General features: G+C 39.2%; 2 protein-coding genes across 2 annotated transcripts in view; one reads left to right on the forward strand and one right to left on the reverse strand.

Annotated features, from left to right (window-relative positions):
- LOC117324624 (sporozoite surface protein 2-like) overlaps positions 1 to 6,228 on the reverse strand; it is a 33,580-nt gene extending 27,352 nt beyond the window's left edge. The window contains exon 1 of the mRNA XM_033880546.1: positions 5,216 to 6,228. Within this exon, the coding sequence (XP_033736437.1) occupies positions 5,216 to 6,228 (1,013 nt within the window). The remainder of the gene's footprint in view (positions 1 to 5,215) is intronic.
- Positions 1 to 19,714, forward strand: part of LOC117323245 (sodium channel protein para-like) — a 156,841-nt gene that overhangs the window by 1,513 nt on the left and 135,614 nt on the right. The gene's annotated exons all lie outside the window — the stretch shown is intronic.

Genomic DNA, 19,714 nt, shown 5'->3' on the forward strand with positions numbered 1-19,714 from the left:
TGTTATAAGATTGGTTGTTGTTTTATTAGAACAATCAGACATATACATGTAGTTTTCTGTGTTAATGTCTGTTGTAACCAGTGTGTTGTTTTCCTATATTGATTGCCTTATGATACAATGTATCTCCGGTCTACTTGTCAACTGCGGACTCCTTCTGTATATATACATATATATATAACTATTGTATCATAACTGTTTCATCATGGCGGCGTTTATGTGGAAAAAGGCAAACATCACGCCGGAAATTTTAGATCAATCATGATCAGAAACAAGCTCTTCTCTCATCGGTACTCTACAAACATTGTCTAGACACACATTGGCTTCAGTAAACGCAGTGAGCGGATAGTTATTTAATTTACTTTACCAATTATATCGGGAAAAATTCTGAAAATTCATATTAAAACAAACTCGGTGTAGTAAACTTATTGTGACCGGAACTCTGTATATATAGTAAATAATTCATCATTAATAGCTAAGTAAACTTAGGTATATATACAGAAGTTGTTACCAATAACAGAACCGGAAGTGGTGTCAGTTATCTAAATCAACACATGATGTGTTTGCTCTGTAAGTCGGTATACCGATCCGGATTTTATGGCAATCTTGCTCGTAGTAAGTTAATCGATCACAACACATAACGGTGACGTCACAAAGTACACGGATTTATTTGTGGCATGTATTGGTATAAACATACAGACATATTACTTCCACTCCTCTTCATTTACGGCTCTATCAGGATACTGGAGATGAGTGGTCGAAGATAAATTTCTAACCCGAGGAGCGAGATCTGGTAATCCTTTTTGAATTGATATTTTCCTGATTAGTTTAAATAAGAATACAAACAAAGTGAGAAGATTAGCCAGCTCTTTATCGTATGAACTCTATCTTGATTTCGTTAACCACGAATAGGAGAGTTTTCAATGATAGATGGCTGCATTCTCCGAATACTTAGATAATAATTGATAATCCTTTTTAATTATAGTAATAATCAAGTATATATGTGTGCCTACAAACAATATTCTGGTATAAAATTGCAAACAAATATTCTACCAGGGGTCTCCTACCAAGAGTCTCCTACCTGGAGTATCCTACCTGGAGTATCCTATCTGGAGTATCCTACCTGGAGTATCATACCAGGAGTATCCTATCTGGAGTATCCTATCTGGAGTATCTACCATGAGAATTCTACAAGGAGTATCTACCAGGAGTATCTACCAGGAGTATCTAACAGGAGTATCTAACCATGGATATCTACCGGGAGTTTACTATCTTGAGTATCTACCATAAGTTCCAACCAGGATTATCTACCTGGATTATCTACCTGAATTATCTACCAGGAATATCTACCAGAAGTATCTACCAGGATTATCTACCAGAAGTATCTACCAAGAGGAACATATCTAAAATCGAGTCTCATTCAACAGTTACAACGTTATCACATATTTAAAGGTTGTTGGTTGTAATACTTCCTACTTAAATGGTACAGACTTTACAGATTTTACAGGTTTTTTTTAGTGCATCATGCTTGTACCAGAATGTCATGTCGCCGTCGCATTGACGTGACATCTCTCCCTGTCCATTATACTGACAACATAATGTCATGTCGCCGACGCATTGACATGACATATTTCCCTGTCCATTATACTGACAACAGAATGTCATGTCGCCGACGCATCGACGTGACATATCTCCCTGTCCATTATACTGACAACAGAATGTCATGTCGCCGACGCATCGACGTGACATCTCTCCCTGTCCATTATACTGACAACCGAATGTCATGTCGCCGACGCATCGACGTGACATCTCTCCCTGTCCATTATGCTGACAACAGAATGTCATGTCGCCGACGCATCGGCGTGACATCTCTCCCTGTCCATTATACTGACAACAGAATGTCATGTCGCCGACGCATCGACGTGACATCTCTCCCTGTCCATTATACTGACAACAGAATGTCATGTCGCCGACGCATCGACGTGACATCTCTCCCTGTCCATTATACTGACAACAGAATGTCATGTCGCCGACGCATTGACATGACATCTCTCTGTCTATCTTACTGGCACCAGAATGGACCGGTTATGTTCCTCTTTGAGTGGGAAGCGCCGATCACGGAGCAGTGAGTGCCAATTTGATAAATATTAAAAGTCATAACTTCATCTCAAGATCAAATGAAAATAGAGAATCAGTGGCGAGACTCCAGGAAGAAACCATATGCTACAGAGCAGCATGTACAACTCTTATCTACGAGACACGTATGGATTGGTGGTATAGTACATATTGTACTTACTTCCTAATAAGCATGTTTAGAACTCTTGTTGATTTTTGTCAGGTTTTGGTGTCTCCTTAGAATTCTTGGTGATTTTTGTCTGGTTTTGGTGTCTTCGTAGAAGTCTTGATGAATTTTGTCAGGTTTTTGTGTCTCCTTAGAACTCTTGGTGATTTTTGTCTGTTTTTGTGTCTCCTTAGATATCGTTTTGTCTGGCTTTGGACTCTCCTTAGAACTCGTGGTAAATATCGTCTGGTTTTTGTGTCTCTTTAGATCTCGTGGTGATTTTGGTTATTTTGATGATGTTTGTCTGGTTTTGAGGAGGATAGCTTACCCTTCCGGAACTCCAGGTCTGAGTTTCCCTCATGCCTTTAGAAGGTTATGTCGATCTTTCCTTTACTCGTATTTTTTTGGATACTTTGATTCCAACTTAGAATTGTGGTTTAGCTACATGTTGATATTCTCTTATCTTTTTCAGATGCGCTTTTCTGTTGTCAACAAACATTTCTATCTTTTCTAATAAATCATTTGTAGCATAACCACAAAATTGAATATTCATGAGAATTATTATCCGTTTGAATATACCCGTTTTCATGTGAAAAAGGTTCATGTTGTATCAGCGTTGCGCGGTTAATTTAAAAAAATACATGATTGTAACATTACTACATGTATATGCTTTGTCCGGAAATTTTTTTCAAGTTCCGGAAGTTGTCCGGTTTGTTAATTAAACATCTTCTATGACAAAAATGGTACGTTTATAGCACAAAGAAGTTTGCTGACGTAGCAAGACTAGTAACCAAAACAATATTACAGCTTTTCATTCATAAAAAACTTCAATGTATGAAGTTTCTCCGTTTATGAGTTTTATGGAAACTTACTAGCGTGTCTACAAATAACGCGCCTAACTGGGCAGAAGAAGGAAAGTGAAAGTGACAAGTGTTTGATGGAGTCACCGTGTTTCAAGCTGCTTCATATTTTTGTAGATGTGTAGGCTATAATAATCAAACGGCTCCAGTCCTCATGGTCACAATGACGGGTAGCGGGACTATGTTTCCCTTAAATCGAGGTATATATTTACACTGACTATTGACATCAGATCATTTTGAACTTGGTGGTCAAGCGTAATGCTGTCTGCGGTCGATCGACGATTGATACAGCATCCATTGAGCACACTTGTCAGTCTCGGACGTTATATACGGATGATGGACGTCTATACGTGGACATAACTAGGCCAGAGCGGAACACGATCGATCACAAACCTGGTACAGAATAAAAACCCTGGCCGCTGGTTAGTCAAGAAAAGATTTTCCTGAACTCAATATATCATGTGTTGTAAGTACAGAGAGGTGTAATCAACATCTTATAGGCACTCCGCCATTGTTATTGTATTGTAAACACAGACTGTCAAAGGATTTGTCGGGTGGAAGGTTGTGTGATGTTTTGTTAGATGGGAGGTTAGGCGATGTTTAGTAGGTAGAAAGTTAGGCGATATTCTGTTGGGTAGAAGGTTAGGTGATGTTTTGTTGGGTAGAGGGTTAGGTGATGTTTTGTTGGGTTCAAGGTTAGGCGATGTTTAGTAGGTAGAAAGTAAGGCGATATTCTGTTGGGTAGAAGGTTAGGCAATATTTTGTTGGGTAGAGGGTTAGGTGATGTTTTGTTGGGTTCAAGGTTAGGTGATGTTTTGTTGGGTAGAAGGTTAGGTGATGTTTTGTTGGGTAGAAGGTTAGGTGATGTTTTGTTTGGTGGAAGGTTAGGTGATGTTTTGTTGGGTAGAAGGTTAGGCAATGTTTTGTTGGGTAGAAGGGTAGGGGATGTTTTGTTGGGTAGAAGGTTACACAATGTTTTGTTGGGTAGAAGGTTAGGTGATGTTTTGTTGGGTAGAAGGTTAGGTGATGTTTTGTTGGGTAGAAAGTTAGGTGATGTTTTGTTGGGTAGAAGGTTAAGTGATGTTTTGTACGGTAGAAGGTTAGGTGATGTTTTGTTGGGTAGAAGGTTAGGTGATGTTTTGTTGGGTAGAAGGTTAGGCAATGTTTTGTTGGGTAGAAGGGTAGGGGATGTTTTGTTGGGTAGAAGGTTACACAATGTTTTGTTGGGTAGAAGGTTAGGTGATGTTTTGTTGGGTAGAAAGTTAGGTGATGTTTTGTTGGGTAGAAGGTTAAGTGATGTTTTGTACGGTAGAAGGTTAGGTGATGTTTTGTTGGGTAGAAGGTTAGGTGATGTTTTGTTGGGTAGAAGGTTAGGTGATGTTTTGTTGGGTGGAAGGTTAGGTGATGTTTTGTTGGGTAGAAGGTTAGACAATGTTTTGTTGGGTAGAAGGTTAGGTGATGTTTTGTTGGGTAGAAGGTTAGGTGATGTTTTGTTTGGTGGAAGGTTAGGTGATGTTTTGTTGGGTAGAAGGTTAGGCAATGTTTTGTTGGGTAGAAAGTTAGGTGATGTTTTGTTGGGTAGAAGGTTAGGTGATGTTTTGTTGGGTGGAAGGTTAGGGGATGTTTTGTTGGGTAGAAGGTTAGACAATGTTTTGTTGGGTAGAAGGTTAGACAATGTTTTGTTGGGTAGAGGGTTAGGTGATGTTTTGTTGGGTAGAAGGTTAGGTGATGTTTTGTTGGGTAGAAGGTTAAGTGATGTTTTGTTGGGTAGAAGGTTAGGTGATGTTTTGTTGGGTAGAAGGTTAGGTGATGTTTTGTTGGGTAGAAGGTTAGGTGATGTTTTGTTGGGTGGAAGGTTAGGTGATGTTTTGTTGGGTAGAAGGTTAGACAATGTTTTGTCGGGTAGAAGGTTAGGTGATGTTTTGTTGGGTAGAAGGTTAGGTGATGTTTTGTTGGTAAAGGGTTAGGCAATGTTTTGTTGGGTAGAAGGTTAGGTGATGTTTTGTTTGGTGGAAGGTTAGGTGATGTTTTGTTGGGTAAAAGGTTAGGTGATGTTTTGTTGGGTAGAAGGTTAGACAATGTTTTGTTGGGTAGAAGGTTAGGTGATGTTTTGTTTGGTGGAAGGTTAGGTGATGTTTTGTTGGGTAGAAGGTTAAGTGATGTTTTGTTGGGTAGAAGGTTAGACAATGTTTTGTTGGGTAGAAGGTTAGGCAATGTTTTGTTTGGTGGAAGGTTAGGTGATGTTTTGTTGGGTGGAAGGTTAGGTGATGTTTTGTTGGGTAGAAGGTTAGTTGATGTTTTGTTGGGTAGAAGGTTAGGTGATGTTTTGTTGGGTGGAAGGTTAGGTGATGTTTTGTTGGGTGGAAGGTTAGGTGATGTTTTGTTGGGTAGAAGGTTAGGTGATGTTTTGTTGGGTGGAAGGTTAGGTGATGTTTTGTTGGGTGGAAGCTTAGGTGATGTTTTGTTGGGTAGAAGGTTAGGCAATGTTTTGTTGGGTAGAAGGTTAGGTGATGTTTTGTTTGGTGGAAGGTTAGGTGATGTTTTGTTGGGTAAAAGGTTAGGTGATGTTTTGTTGGGTAGAAGGTTAGACAATGTTTTGTTGGGTAGAAGGTTAGGTGATGTTTTGTTTGGTGGAAGGTTAGGTGATGTTTTGTTGGGTAGAAGGTTAGGTGATGTTTTGTTGGGTAGAAGGTTAGACAATGTTTTGTTGGGTAGAAGGTTAGTTGATGTTTTGTTTGGTGGAAGGTTAGGTGATGTTTTGTTGGGTGGAAGGTTAGGTGATGTTTTGTTGGGTAGAAGGTTAGTTGATGTTTTGTTGGGTAGAAGGTTAGGTGATGTTTTGTTGGGTGGAAGGTTAGGTGATGTTTTGTTGGGTGGAAGGTTAGGTGATGTTTTGTTGGGTAGAAGGTTAGGTGATGTTTTGTTGGGTGGAAGGTTAGGTGATGTTTTGTTGGGTGGAAGCTTAGGTGATGTTTTGTTGGGTGGAAGGTTAGGCAATGTTTTGTTGGGTTGAAGGTTAGGTGATGTTTTGTTGGGTTCAAGGTTAGGCAATGTTTTGTTGGGTAGAAATTTCGCGATATTTTGTTGCATGGAAGGTAATTTGGCGATGTCTTGTCGATAAAAAAGTTAGTTAGCGATGTTTTGTTGGTAGAAGGTTAGGCGATGTTTTTTGGTAGAAAGTAAGACGGGTTTTTTATGGAAGAGTTACTGATGTTTTGTTAGTAGAAAGATAGGCGATTGTTTTGTTGGGGGAAAGGTTACGGTGACGTTTTGTTTGGTGGAAAGTGAGGGGGTGTCTTGTTTGGTGGAAAGTGAGAGGATGTTTTGTTTGGTGGAAAGTGAGGGGATGTTTTGTTTGGTGGAAAGTGAGGGGGTGTCTTGTTTGGTGGAAAGTGAGGGGGTGTCTTGTTTGGTGGAAAGTGAGGGGATATTTTAAATTTTAATGCGATTAGATGGAATCAGTACTGATCACCTAATGTTTCGAATGAAGGATAATGGCGTCATCCCAGTTCAGTTTGCTAGCACCAGGTTCTGGTCCGGGGTTTGCTAGCACCAGGGTCCGACCCGGGGTTTGCTAGCACCAGGGTCCGACCCGGGGTTTGCTAGCACCAGGGTCCGACCCAGGGTTTGCTAGCACCAGGGTCCGACCCGGGGTTTGCTAGCACCAGGGTCCGACCCGGAGTGTTGTCTAGTCTATGAAAAGTTATGGTGATGTATATTTAACCAAAAGTAGTCACGTGATTCTTATTTATAAGTTACTGTGTTAGCGCAATCTAATAGAACGACTATCCTTTATTTTGTCTTTTAAAGCAGTAGCCAATCAGTTTCCAGTAAAGAGACACGTGATTTTAGGCACTGTTGAGGTGTTTTACGAGATGGTCTAAAAAGCAATGAATGTGAAAGTATATGATCGGGAGTGGCTTAGAATGTGTATTTGTGTATCTCTAAACACGCGCTCACGTTTCTGGAAATTTGAGCGGATCATATTTGGTACATACAGTTTTGTATATGGCTAGAGACAGAACCACAAGATGACAAAATTATCAACTATCAACAAAATGTTGTTGTCTCTATTTAAGTCTATTTTCATCAGCACACATGAGAATTATCACGAACAGTAGTTTGTTGCCCGGATGTGAGAATCAACCTTATTTGACCTACATGTATGCTATACGGTATATGGATTTTGTTTGCGTCTATCTAAACCTTTAGAACTTTAAATGAAACTTTCGTGGAACACCAGGACAGTTTGTTCCAAACCTTTAATTCTTACATTTCTTGATAGTCCGGAAGGAAGCGCGCGAGGGAGTACCCAGAGATAGCCCACGTGATCGGGCAAGTGACCACTCAGACTTTTACGTCAGACTTTTAGGAGAAAGACAAGTATGTCACCTGTGCGCCACCCGACCCCCTACAGGGTAAAAAAAAAAAGAACCAACTGAAAACCACAGTGAAAGACACAATATCCGGAACGGCTCTTTCTGCGTCTTCGCATATTGGGCCTAAATTGAATTATTATTGCTATTTTTCATTTTATGTAGGAAGATTCTATTATCCTATGTTAATTGACCTGATGTATTGGTTACATAATTCGCTGGTTGTTACGAGTCTATCTGCCTACTAGGTGATTACAGTGTTTCGCTCCCAGCTATATTAATCAACCGATCGATCAGATACCTTTACGCCAGGCGTGTATTGTTACTGCCAATAATCCGATCTATGACCCGGGTACTGATGCTGGTAAGGCCGTATCACCATGGTGACCCGTTCATATACTGTATAGGTATTCGGCTAATCATATATGTATAATAACATTCTATTATTATTTCCTGTGATTACACAGACGAAGGGTAAAGCCCAATGATACATTGACCAGAATAAGATTTTTTGGACTAAATACCCGGATGTATATATTGCACGTTCTAAGCGTTCGCTGTCCTCACTAATAATGGGTCGACTATCCGGTTATGTATAAAATACTTGACATCCGTTTCCCCCTTTGTATATCATTGTTTCCATTATTTTTAACCCAGCATGAGAGAGATGCTAACAATTTCGGTCAAGGAATATCTCTGCCTTATCTAAAGTGGACAAACAGCACGCACGGAACATCAGCGCGCGATAACCGGAAGTTACACAAGTAACAACAGAGTGGCGCCGTCTGCTATCGTAGAGATGTGAGAAGCCAATAGATGAACATGTAAAGCTGTAGGTGATCGTCGTCCATTTTTTCATATATCTATGAATGTCTAATACTGCAACTGGTATGAGTTATGGTGAAAATTGTCATTTTCTACAGCGCAGCAATGTTGGGAATGGCGAGGAAAAAGGATACTTCCCTCTGAGGAGATACTTGACTGTCTAATCCGACACCTTGTGGAGTGAATCAAGAATCCTCTCCTTAGGCGGAGATTTCACCGCATGATCTCCATTTTTTTCAAAATATCGTTGTTTTATTGCAGAAATCCGTCTGACACTCATCGCATATGACGTCGCGAATTAAGCAGAACTTTGTAAATCTATAAACATGTATAGTGTAAGTCTATTTACGTCATCAGCTAAGCCGATCGTGCCTTGGTTAGCTAATTTAAGTATAAGACCTCTTTTTCCTCTTTTATTTCATTACCTATAATAAGGTGCATTGAGATTGGGTTTAATTAAATTGGCGTGTACAAAACGCATCGGAAATATGCAATGGCCATCGACATTATAACATGTTAACGCGAACTCTCAACTCATCACAGGCGTCTGTATCTGGTAAGTACTATAGCAAAAAAAAAAAAAAAATAATAATAATAGTATATACTCGTCCCATATCAACAATGTGTAACACTTAGAGATAGGATGATGCATCGACTGTTGAAAGGAATAGGCCATCTAACTTAAAGTGTTTTAAAACGGACGGTCTGATTGGTCGACATTTATAGTTAGTATTGTTAACAAAGCTGTTGACCAATCTGACTGCCCGTTGCAAAACATCGCCGGCTATCACGACCGCTTTTGGTACATTTTCTCATCTTTAAACAATTGTCACAAGACAAAAGAATAACATGCGTTGATATTCAAGGATTCTTAACCAAGGTACGTTACTGACGTTTGTGTGCATTTGATATTTTAGTCAGATAAAAACTGAAACTCAAAAAGTGAATCGAAGCTCATCTAATCTTCCGACTTTTCGAGTGATGGCTAACACACCAGATACAGACGTCTGTGTTCTCAGTCAAGTGACTTTATGTATATGTAAATTGTCTTCAGTATATAAAGACTGCTGCATCAAAGGATTAGCACAAATTTGTAAGGAAGGACCCGGACTTTCATTTGCACACAATTCAGTTTATTTGATGTTGTCTTTATTCTTATTCACTAATATCTAAGGTTAAATGATCATTAGATAAAACTGGCAGGTAACTGATATAGGCATAATAAGAAAATCCGGATTGGCAATGTATGTGTCGTTCCTAATTTTGTTAAGGACTTGACTTTTGCACTCTTGCAACATGCTTAAAAACCAGTAAACAAAAATACCATGAAAATGCATTAGTGATACTGACGGATACTCTGTTTTCGAATTAAATGCAAATTACTGAGTTAAATATCTAAACAGCTTTGTACGTAAAGGTCGCCGCTTGCTAATGACATCCGTATTGTGCAGTAAAAGACTTTCGCGGCAAGAAGTTGCAGACAGCAAGTTTAACTCAACTGCAAACCAAACGGAATTCTGTCTAGTTTCTTGGTTCAGAGGGAAGGGAAGGCATGCTGAAATTTTTTTTTTTAAATCATCTGTTATTTCTTAGAAGACGGAGTTAAGTAAATAAGTTATTAGACACAGGTAAATCAACAAATCGGTGTGTGTTACACGGACAATGAAGGCGAGGGTTGAGGACCATGTGGCAGATAAGCCATTGGTTAAACATGTTTTATCCTCAATAAAGAATGTTAACTATTATTATCATTATAAGGGCGAGGTGCGTGTTGGTGACAGGGCTTGCCACGTGACAGAGATTTTATAATTTGATACGGATTGTTAATTTGATTACAAGTCCATACTCTAATTACCTGCCACCAGCATACATCTTTGTAGTTGTATATAGATGTCTTAAATGATATAGATGTGCGAGTTTTGTTTTATATTTTCTAAACCAATCTAAAGCGTCCTACGTACATTAAGTAGCGCCCGTTACTATGGAGACGGGACACTGACTGGGGGTTTACTCACATTTACATATTCTCTTGTTTTTCGGTGTCAATTTCATATAAAATTGTGTACAGTTTGTAAGTTATTGTTTATGGTAAACGTTTAATCCAGACAACATTGTCTCGCTGGCTGTATCCTGAGATTTGTATATAATAAAGGAAAGCGGATGACGTATACATTCTCTGACTTCTATCCATTCTTCAGCCTCGGTTTGAGATTTGCTGGAGAGGTATACGCACTCTGTAGTGATTGTACTGATATACAGTTCCGTATATATCCGTGTTACAGGTGTGTAAATAATCCGGAAACAGCGTCATAAACATACCCTATCGTGAACAAAACAACACATGTATTGATGCAATTAATTTTAAAGAGATTATCCTCATTTAGGCATTACATTGCCTGCCGATAAAAGTCGTTTCTTGGAATCGTGTTGCTGGAGGTTTGGATTTTGAGTTTGGCTTTAACGACCGTATACTGTCTACTCGTGACTGGTCGGAGGAAAAAGTGCATCCTCGAGCGAATCCAGGGTCTGTCGTGTATTACGTAATAAAAACTCCAACAGTCCGAACGCGACGCCATCCAACAGCGCTGATAATCGATGGCAGGAAGACAGCAATGTATCGAGTGTGTGCTACAAGGCTAACCAATGGCGAGGCTGGAAACGGCGTTTAAACGAAACGTATCAGGATATTAATACTTAATGCCTGTCTACCATAGAATAATACAAGTTCTCCTTCAAGTACATAACCTTTCTTGATTATCGATGTGACAAATACAAGCTCTTCTCACAAATTCCCTCAAGTGGAAACATTCACAGGAATGTCTGTTAGTTCCCAGGGACGAGTGTTTGAAGATCCATTTTATTATCTCTTTTTGTCACATCTATGTAAGTATATATACGTGATTGGTATACACGGATTTTCTTTGTTCTTCACTCTTTCATATGTCCTCTGTGCAGATGCTTACTGCACCTCATTACGATAACACAGGGGGACCGGAAGTGGAATACAACTAATGATATGGGTCCATGTATGTCAATAGGTCACCGGACAATGGATAATTTGATAATGCAAACAATCGGTTACCCTTTTGTTTTCTGTACATGGTCAGAAACCACAGAAAACCAGCATGTATATGTGTTACTATAAATAAAACAAGCATGTGTGTTACTATAAATAAAACCAGCATGTGCGTTACTATAGATAAAACAAGCGTGTGCGTTACTATAAATAAAACAAGTATGTGCGTTACTATAGATAAAACAAGCATGTGCGTTACTATAAATAAAACAAGCATGTGTGTTACTATTAATAAAACAAGCATGTGTGTTACTATTAATAAAACAAGCATGTGTGTTACTATTAATAAAACAAGTATGTGCGTTACTATAAATAAAACAAGCATGTGCGTTACTATAAATAAAACAAGCATGTGTGTTACTATTAATAAAACAAGCATGTGCGTTACTATAAATAAAACAAGCATGTGTGTTACTATTAATAAAACAAGCATGTGCGTTACTATAAATAAAACAAGCATGTGCGTTACTATAAATAAAACAAGCATGTGTGTTACTATTAATAAAACAAGCATGTGCGTTACTATAAATAACACAAGCATGTGCATTACTATAAATAAAACAAGCATGTAGTTTATTGTACTTCAAGTGTTAAAGGCAAAATCTAAAGGCAAGATTCGTCAGGATATTATAGGACAAATTCAAAAAGGTACCTCCACGAATACATTATTTGGCAGAGTGACGTCATCAAGGTGACACCATCCATGGAAGATGTGACCTTGACCCTTACATAGTATATAAAGATCACGAGATGCATTCGTACATGATACCTGTTTGGCATCACGTCATAGTCTACGAAATGACACGAGAGGAAAATAAAAAATAAACCGTAAAATCTTCATCAGCACTTCGTTTGTTATGGAATACTAAACTACTACACAGCTGTCGCCATGTTTACTAGTAGTACTAAATACAAGAGTGAATTGCGTTGTAGATATACCGAATTATAGCCTAAATGATGTACGAATATTTAACTATTGAGGACAATCTGTATAAGTTTAAACCATCAGTCTTACTGCCGTTTTATTAGAGATACTGTGGTTGTGATACTGAGCTCTATAATAGGACATGGTTATATAGGGACGTGACCTTACGAGACCGTCGCTGATCCTGGCCCTATTTTCGTCCTAATATCAGGTTATTCGGTTTTTCTAAATTCATATTAAACTATACATATAAAAATGCTATAACAGGAGGTGAACGGACCATTTATGTTATCTGTCCAATCGTTAACATCAGTGTGAGAAGGGCAAAGAAATGATGGATTTGGTAAAGTTGTAAAGATCCTAAAAACTATTGATTATCCGTAAATGGACATATAAAATATCTAGAGTTGGTAAAATTGAATAAGGACAAGGATCTTTAATGATGAACGGAAATTTAGTCAACGCAACATTTTATATTACTATATATTACGTAATACATGGAAATATGTGGGACAATCTGGATCATGACAGCGTTTCGTGAAGTCTGACAGCGCTCTGTGATATATGACATACATGTACAAAAGTTTATATTTAAAGAAGGTATTTGTTAAAACAGTCCGTGTTGAATGGAGTCAAATTACACGACATCACCTGTATTATAGAGGCGTTTAAAACACTGTATACTGTCAGGTGCAGCCGAGACCTGCTCTCTGTATCAAACTTAGCAAGCATTCATCTTGAGCTTGGAGAGTTACGGTTATTACTGACACATGAGTCACATGACTGTGTATAGATACTACGGTTAATGGTAAGCTGTATATTCAGTTTGATTATTGTTGAAGTCATCTCTCAGACGAGTAGTAGCAGCTACCCGTCTCTATTCTAACAAACCAACAATCCGGTGAACGGCTGAGTGAGATGTCGCCCTGGTGTGCCTCGCCAGCGTTCGCGGGTTAGTGACTGTTGACAATCTCTGCCAGAGGATCGTTTGGAAGTTCTAGACGAGTGAGATGTCGCCCTGGTGTGCCTCGCCAGCGTTCGCGGGTTAGTGACTGTTGACAATCTCTGCCAGAGGATCGTTTTGAAGTTCTAGACGTCTGACAGAACCACACTGGATAGAGAAACAGCACCACAGCGGTAGGGAATTCATTTCTATTACTTCTATCATGCGAAATGTTTTGAATTCGGCGAAACAATCAATACTTGTTTTAGAAGCATTGTGCTTCAGTTTTACAATGCCGAGAAGTTGATACATTTTGTCCAAACATTCAAATGCTTATTTGGTTAACATCTCTTGGGATTTTTTTCTTCATGTTTTGAAACTTTGTAACTGCAGAGAAGGTAGAGGAATAGCATCAGTCATGGTAGTGTGATGTTGAATACTACAGTATCACCCACACATTTTAATGTAAGTGATATATCGCCCAGTCAATTAAAATTAGAACTGCAGTTTTAGTGTTGCATTAATCCGCATGTCACATGCTATTTGGATGGAATATACCAAACAAACCGGAAGTAACAATCACACGTGTAATACTACTTCCTGTCTATGAAGCAAACAATGGAGGACAATATTTACGATGCCAATACTGAGGATATTTTCCCGTTGATGATTTAAGTGTCATACATGTAGATACCTTATCTTGTACATTCATTTTTTTTATTCTCGGAAAGCGTCTGCTCTTTTGCCGCCCACTCGATCTGCCATGATGGATTGTGACGTCACGTTATGCGCAGGCCTCACTCTCCGCGAACACGCCGACAAGCGAAAGCTTTATCCAATGTATCCATCGATTTAAAACTGCATTTGACATCTCAGAATTCCCCAAACTCTTCAAGGAATGGGGACAGACTGAAAGGTCTTTATATATTCGTGTGGATATATTTGTATACGCATGTAGTATCATGGACACTAGTAATATACCAGTTTATGAATCAACCAAATGAACAGCATAGACTATCCAATACACTACACGTGTTTAGTGAAATGGACAATACCTAAAGCTCATGTGACACAATGAGTTCCCTACTTTCTCGTAACCTGCTCAATACGTTTTAATTAATTAAAATAGTGACACGACTCAGAGCATACACGACTCAGGGAATACACGGCTCAGACCATACACGACTCAGAGCATACACGACTCAGAACAAACACGACTCAGATCATACACTGCTCAAAGCATACACGACTCAGAGCATACACGACTCAAGGCATACACGACTCAGATCATACACTGCTCAAAGCATACACGACTCAGAGCATACACGACTCACGACTCAGAGCGTACACGGCTCAGAGCATACACGGCTCAGAGCATATACGGCTCAGAGCATACACGGCTCACAACTCAGAGCGTACACGGCTCAGAGCATACACGGCTCAGAGCATACACGGCTCACGACTCAGAGCATACACGGCTCAGAGCATACACGACTCAAAGCATACACGACTCAAAGCATACACGACTCAGATCATACACTGCTCAAAGCATACACGACTCAGAGCATACACGACTCAGAGCATACACGACTCAGAGCATACACGACTCAAAGCATACACGACTCAGATCATACACTGCTCAAAGCATACACGACTCAGAGCATACACGACTCACGACTCAGAGCATACACGACTCAGAGAATACACGGCTCAGAGCATACACGGCTCTGAGCATACACGACTCACGACTCAGAGCATACACGGCTCAGAGCATACACGGCTCTGAGCATACATTTTGTACACGACTCACAGCATACACAATCAGAGCATACACGACTCACGACTCAGAGCATACACGACTCAGAGCATACATTTTGTACACGACTCACAGCATACACAATCAGAGCATACACGACTCACGACTCAGAGCATACACGACTCAGAGCATACACAATATCCGATATGGAAAATTAAAGTGGTTGAATTAAAGGACATTTGAGATGCCTTTGACATATCTTATTGCCCTCTAAGGCATCAACATTTAGACTCTTTATATCTCTGATGGGTCGAAGAAGGACAAACAACTGTATTTTGAAAGGCGCTAGCATGGTATGGGTCTTTTGTACAGATTTTGATGTGCAACATGCATTGTTTTCATTGGCTTGTTTAACATTATTGTGATCTTGACGAAGACAGTGGCTGTCTGGCAGGTTAAGTAATCATAATCAGTACAGTACTGTTCTATTGTTATTTTGGTGAGAATGGATTGACTCCTTATTATCTACTAATTTTTTATCATTTATATATAACACGTTAGTATACGGTTCTGTCAAGGAACAGCAATGCTCTGGCGGGTCCTCAGCCTTATTTGTACTGTTTTCGTGAATCAGTAATGCTGCCAAGGGAATTATAGGTGGCAGTATATTGTATGTACGTATACTGTGGCAATGCTGCCGAGGGAATTATAGGTGGCAGTATATTGTATGTACGTATACTGTGGCAATATAGTGGAGGGAATTATAGGTGGCAGTATATTGTATGTACGTATACTGTGGCAATACAGCCGAGGGAATTATAGGTGACAGTATATTGTATGTACGTATACTGTGGCAATACAGCCGAGGGAATTATAGGTGACAGTATATTGTATGTACGTATACTGTGGCAATACAGCCGAGGGAATTATAGGTGGCAGTATATTGTATGTACGTATACTGTGGCAATACAGCCGAGGGAATTATAGGTGACAGTATATTGTATGTACGTATAGTGTGGCAATACAGCCGAGGGAATTATAGGTGGCAGTATATAGTATGTACGTATACTGTTGCAATACAGCCGAGGGAATTATAGGTGGCAGTATATTGTATGTACGTATACTGTGGCAATGCTGCCGAGGGAATTATAGGTGGCAGTATATTGTATGTACGTATACTGTGGCAATACAGCCGAGGGAATTATAGGTGGCAGTATATTGTATGTACGTATAGTGTGGCAATACAGCCGAGGGAATTATAGGTGGCAGTATATAGTATGTACGTATACTGTGGCAATACAGCCGAGGGAATTATAGGTGGCAGTATATTGTGTGTACGTATACTGTGGCAATGCTGCCGAGGGAATTATAGGTGGCAGTATATTGTATGTACGTATACTGTGGCAATACAGCCGAGGGAATTATAGGTGGCAGTATATTGTATGTACGTATACTGTGGCAATACAGCCGAGGGAATTATAGGTGGCAGTATATTGTATGTACGTATACTGTGGCAATACTGCCGAGGGAATTATAGGTGGCAGTATATTGTATGTACGTATACTGTGGCAATACAGCCGAGGGAATTATAGGTGGCAGTATATTGTATGTACGTATACTGTGGCAATACAGCCGAGGGAATTATAGGTGGCAGTATATTGTATATACGTATTCTGTGGCAATACAGCCGAGGGAATTATAGGTAACATTATATTCCTGACCGCTCTTGGATCTACCATTACTATTCAATAACAGAAACAATTATACAGGTCTCCCGGGTGTCTAGATACTCACAAACCCCTCTCGAGCAAACGCATGGTCCGGCAAAACTAAAATGTTTTTCAAAACCGGAAGTCATACATGTAGCGTCGTGACGTATATCGTTCTGATCAACATTCATTGGTGCTCATTGTAGTCATTCATTATAAGTGATTTATCAGAATTGGGTTTCCAGCCTGGGCGACCAGCATGTGAGATGGAGAAATATCAAGTTCCAATATATATATCCATTATGGCGGCCTTCCGTACTATAGGATATATCACGTACTCGCCTTTACTGCACGAGGTTTGTCGTCTGCCATGAGTCGATAGAAGCAAATTAGTTTTAGTTCATGGTATTGGTCCATTAATTTTTCATTCTACGAAAGCTACTCTGCTCTTCTCTTGGCACCAGGACAAACCAATGTATGTGTGGACACGTTTTGTCAACTTTTCGATATAAATACGGATTTTCTTAATATCTACCTTAATTTCTGAACCATTACCTACAGCTTGTTAGATTTCAATGTTTTTAAAAATATAATATTTACCTCAATATGGAAAATTGTAAAATTTTAATAATCGGTAGACTGTCGCCATCAAGTGGAACATTATTTCTGGCCTAATGTTATTGTAAGTAAGCTGACAAAGGCTGTCTGTACCTAATACGGAGGTACATTACACGTATCACACACAGCGATATAGACCTAGCTTTAGGACAATGTAAATACAGAACAACTAAAATATGACCTAATGGCAAACCGTGTAGTTTATGACAAAAGTCTTTGGCTGTTATGGGTGCAAGTCGAGAATATATTGATACAAGTGTATGAGAGACCAAAATCGAAGGTAGAACTGTTGGACGACCGTAGTTTACAACAAAACTTTCGGGCTTCCATGAATTTCGACAAAGCTTCCAGACGACCATGAATTACAACGAAACTTCCGCTTTATCTTATATTACGAAAATATTTCAGGGCGACAATACATTACGCAAAACACTTTCGGAAGACCATGAATTACGCCAAAGCTTATTGGCGATCATGAATTACGATAACACTTGCGTCCATTACAAAAATGAATAAATAAATAAACTAAAAAGGAGAAAACAACAACAACAACAACAAACAAACAAACAACAACAAAAACACGACCATAAATAACGACATCATAATTAACATGCATGAATCATATACATGATATTAGATTACCATAAATTATGACAAAACATTGGACGATCATGAGATACGGATCAAAAATGTGTATCAGGATGTTAACACAAAAGGCATTTAACCAATAATTTAGCAATTTGACAAATCCACCAGACATTGCAGTTATTGTATCTCTGGATGTCTATACACCAACCTGCTTTCTCTGTGATACGTCTAGTTGTTCAGATGTGATTGGATAGCCTTGATAGAGAACCACTCCCTCCGTTAATGGGCCACCGTAGAAAAACGAGAGGTTACATAACCCTGACTTACAGACGGATACACTTTGTTCTTAGCTATGCCGGTCCTGAAGACAAATACTGACACAATTAAAATAACGCTTCTTCATTTGATACCCCAGCCTCGACACTTAAAATCACATACACCCGTTTCCATCAGTCCTAATCAGTATGCTGTCTTCCTTTTTGTCCAGATCCGTGTGTCTCCTTTAGTCCTGGTCCGTGTGTGCCCTTCCTTTAGTCCTGATCCGTGTGTGTCCTTCCTTTAGTCCTGATCCGTGTGTCTCATTGAGTCCTGATCCGTGTGTGTCCTTCCTTTAGTCCTGATCCGTGTATCTCCTTGAGTCCTGATCCGTATGTCTCCTTGAGTCCTGATCCGTGTGCCTTCTTCCTGTAGTCCTGATCCGTGTCTCATTCCTTTAGTCCTGATCCGTGTTTGTCCTTCCTTTAGTCCTGATCCGTGTTTGTCATTCCTTTAGTCCTGATCCGTGTTTGTCCTTCCTTTAGTCCTGGTCCGTGTTTGCCCTTCCTTTAGTCCTGATCCGTGTGTGTCCTTTAGTCCTAATACGTGTGTCACCTTTGGTCCTGATCCGTTTGTCTCATTTCTTTTGATCCTGATCCGTGTGTCTCCTTCCTTTAATCCGGATCCGTTTGCCTTCTTTAGTCCGGATCCAGGTGTGTCCTTTCTGTTATATTTGGATATAAATCTTAGGTTTAGCCGGAGATCTGGCTGTAAACGCCTGTGCCATTGATATTTAATTGGCCACTCATGGCTTCATATCAAATGTTCATATACCTGAATATATTTTTATTTCAGTCTGAAGAGGTTTTTTTAATATAATTTTTTAAAGTGAATTCCAATGTTTTATGAAGAATAAAATTAAAGAGAATGTTTAAAATCTAAAAAGTTAACAATGCTTTAGAACAAATGTCTGATGACGACGGCGTCTGTTTACGTTATAAATGTGTTTTTCTGAAGCATAAATATTTTTTGTAAATACAATATATGAATACCTCAATATTAAGAACTATAATTATACTGTGATATCATGTTTATTTATTTTCAAGAAATTGCCGTTTAATTATAGTATAGAGTAGAGACGTATGTCCCCAGTAAGGAGGTGTTCCATTTACACCTGGTTTGACGAGTTTTCTTGACATCAGACAGCAGATCATATTCTGCCAATCTGTGACGTCAGCGACATAATGTTCATGTATATCCAACATGATTAAAATTCTGTAATAAACACCTTAATTTACCTGAACAGGTAACAGGAACTTTATTTTATACCTGTACAGATAACAGGTAACTGAACTGTTCAAACAACACTCCATCTATATTGTTTACATAAGTTTTTGGGACAACGATGATACATATTTTTCAGTTTTTGGGAGAAACAGGATGATACCATATTATCATGTCAGGTTATCGAGTCGACCAACACTGCGTCATTGGAGCGTTATTTT

Source organism: Pecten maximus, chromosome 3 (assembly GCF_902652985.1).
Source record: "Pecten maximus chromosome 3, xPecMax1.1, whole genome shotgun sequence".
NCBI lineage: Eukaryota > Metazoa > Mollusca > Bivalvia > Pectinida > Pectinidae > Pecten > Pecten maximus.